The sequence below is a fragment of the Aplysia californica genome, unplaced genomic scaffold, assembly GCF_000002075.1.
Source record: "Aplysia californica isolate F4 #8 unplaced genomic scaffold, AplCal3.0 scaffold01012, whole genome shotgun sequence".
Lineage (NCBI taxonomy): Eukaryota > Metazoa > Mollusca > Gastropoda > Aplysiida > Aplysiidae > Aplysia > Aplysia californica.
Window position 1 is genome coordinate 107,866 of NW_004798282.1, and position 2,159 is coordinate 110,024.

The 2,159-nt window shown below is 44.2% G+C and overlaps 1 protein-coding gene across 1 annotated transcript in view; it reads right to left on the minus strand.

The window, feature by feature from the left end:
* Positions 1 to 2,159, minus strand: part of LOC101864347 (myosin light chain kinase 3) — a gene marked incomplete in the record, with an annotated part of 40,699 nt that overhangs the window by 35,688 nt on the left and 2,852 nt on the right. Inside the window, 1 exon segment of the mRNA XM_013089665.2 lies at positions 1,148 to 1,225. Within this exon segment, the coding sequence (XP_012945119.1) occupies positions 1,148 to 1,225 (78 nt within the window).

Sequence of the window (2,159 nt, forward strand, 5' to 3'; positions counted from 1 at the left end):
AGAGAGAGAGAGAGAGAGAGAGAGGGGGGAGAGAAGGAGTGAGATAGAGAGAGAGAAGGAGAGAGAGAGAGAGAGAGACAGAGAGAGAGAGAGAAGGAGAGAGAGATAGAGAGAGAAGGAGAGAGAGAGATAGAGAGATAGAGAGAAACAGAGATAGAGAGAGAGAGATAGAGAGAGAGAGAAGGAGACAGATAGAGACAGAGAGAGACAGAGAGAGTGAGAGAGAGAGAGAGAAGGAGAGAGAGAGAGAGAGAGAGAGAGAGAGAGATAGAGAGAGACGGGGGTGGCGGGGGACAGTAAGAAAACACACAAGATCGAGTCATTTATACACTGTGCAGTTGTAATTGCTCATGTTTCACGCCCCCCCCCCAACAAAAAAAAACCCAACAAAAAACAAAACAACAACAACAAAACAACAACAACAACTAAAAAGCAAAAAAAATCGACTCTCAGTGGACTGGCTGACAGTTGATGTGGCCTTAAACGAAACAGAAGAGATAGAGGTTAAGAAGATTTGAAGCTTTTGCGGTGGCCAGTGAGAGAAATTCTGGCAGAGAAAAGTTTGCCACATTTGGAGTATTTAAAAGCTAGATCTATCTAGCTGCATTTCCACTTGTAGGTGTGTGCAGCCTGCGGACTTCTCTCTAGGCTTCGGTATTTTGTAATTCGGGAAGCCTCATATGAATCGCTGCCCTCTGTGACTGTTTTGCTCATATAATTAACCCTATCCGTACGTCGTGTTACACTATCGTATCCGTACGACGCGGGGAACTCTGTGTCACCACTTAACCCTATCCGTACGTCGTGTTTTACTATCGTAACCATACGACGTGGGGAACTCTGTGCCACCACTTTCCAAAAGGAACTTTACTTGTTAATCCGATCCGTACGCTTTGCATAGCAGTATGTCAAAATGATTTTTTGAGAAATACTGAAAGTTTCAAAGAGATCTTCGCACTAGAAGTATTCTAAAATGTGAAGAATACCACCCCGGGGGTACAAAATGCAGGCTTCTATCTAGGCTTCGGTATTTTGTAATTCGTAAAGCGTCATAGTATGAATCGCTGCCCTCTGTGACTGTTTGCTCGCTCGCATAATTAAACAAACAAACAGACAGACACACAAACACAAACTAACAAAACAAAACTCACCTCCAACCGGCTCGCTCTCATCCACCTTGACTCTCTCTTTACTATCCATCTCCGCCGTCCGCGCCAGCAGAGTCCTGGTGAAAGGAAGAAAAAAAAAGTGAAATGTTATTTTTTTAATGTCCCTATCAAAACTATTAGGTTATTGGTCGGTTGTAAGCACAAGGGGGCTATCCCGAAAAATGGTGTTTTGAGAAAGTCGAATGTAAAGCTTTAGGACCCTTGTTCAGTTTCTTTAAAATACAAGGAGAGTTTTCTCTATAACCAAATAAATGTACACACCAATGGAACCAAACTTCTCCTATAGGTAGGACAATGCCAACTTTTGGTGTCCGAGACTTCTGGAAACCACCGAAATCCGGATTAGCCCGATTTTCCTTCAAAGCGATTATTAATTAAGAGGCGGAACCTCCGAGTTTAGTTTAACGTCTATCTCCGAAAGGACTGAGCCAAGTGGGAAATTCATGTAAAGAGCCTTTAAGAAAGACACAACGTCGGACCGAGCTGAGGCTCGAACCCCCGAACCCCCAACCTCACGAGTACGAGTCCGGTAACCTAACCACTAAGCTTTTTTGTCATAAGACGGCAGATATGCGGGGTGCTGATTCACAGCAGCACGGTGTTATAGGATTGAACCATTGACCATCAGGCCGGTGTAGGAGTACAGGAACTGCTGCTTTTTCTTTCCTCATCCTTACTATCGTCATTTTTCCTCTACCTCTTTAGTATGTTTGTCACTCTCTTGTGAACTGCAATCTCCGGGGTGCTTTGACTTGATAGTCGAAGCAGACTTTGTTTTGTTCAGGTAAGAGAAGTGAGCAGAGTAAGCCTGATTCCCCGTTTGGACTTCCCTGCCCTGTGGACATCCACCCCTTGACACTCGTATGACCGTATGCAGTTGTGAGCGCCGTAAGATAAGATAAGATAAGATAAGATAAGATACATCTTTATTGTCCAGATCCTTGCCCATTGGTTTGGTGTTCCACCACGAGTACACACACACACACACAC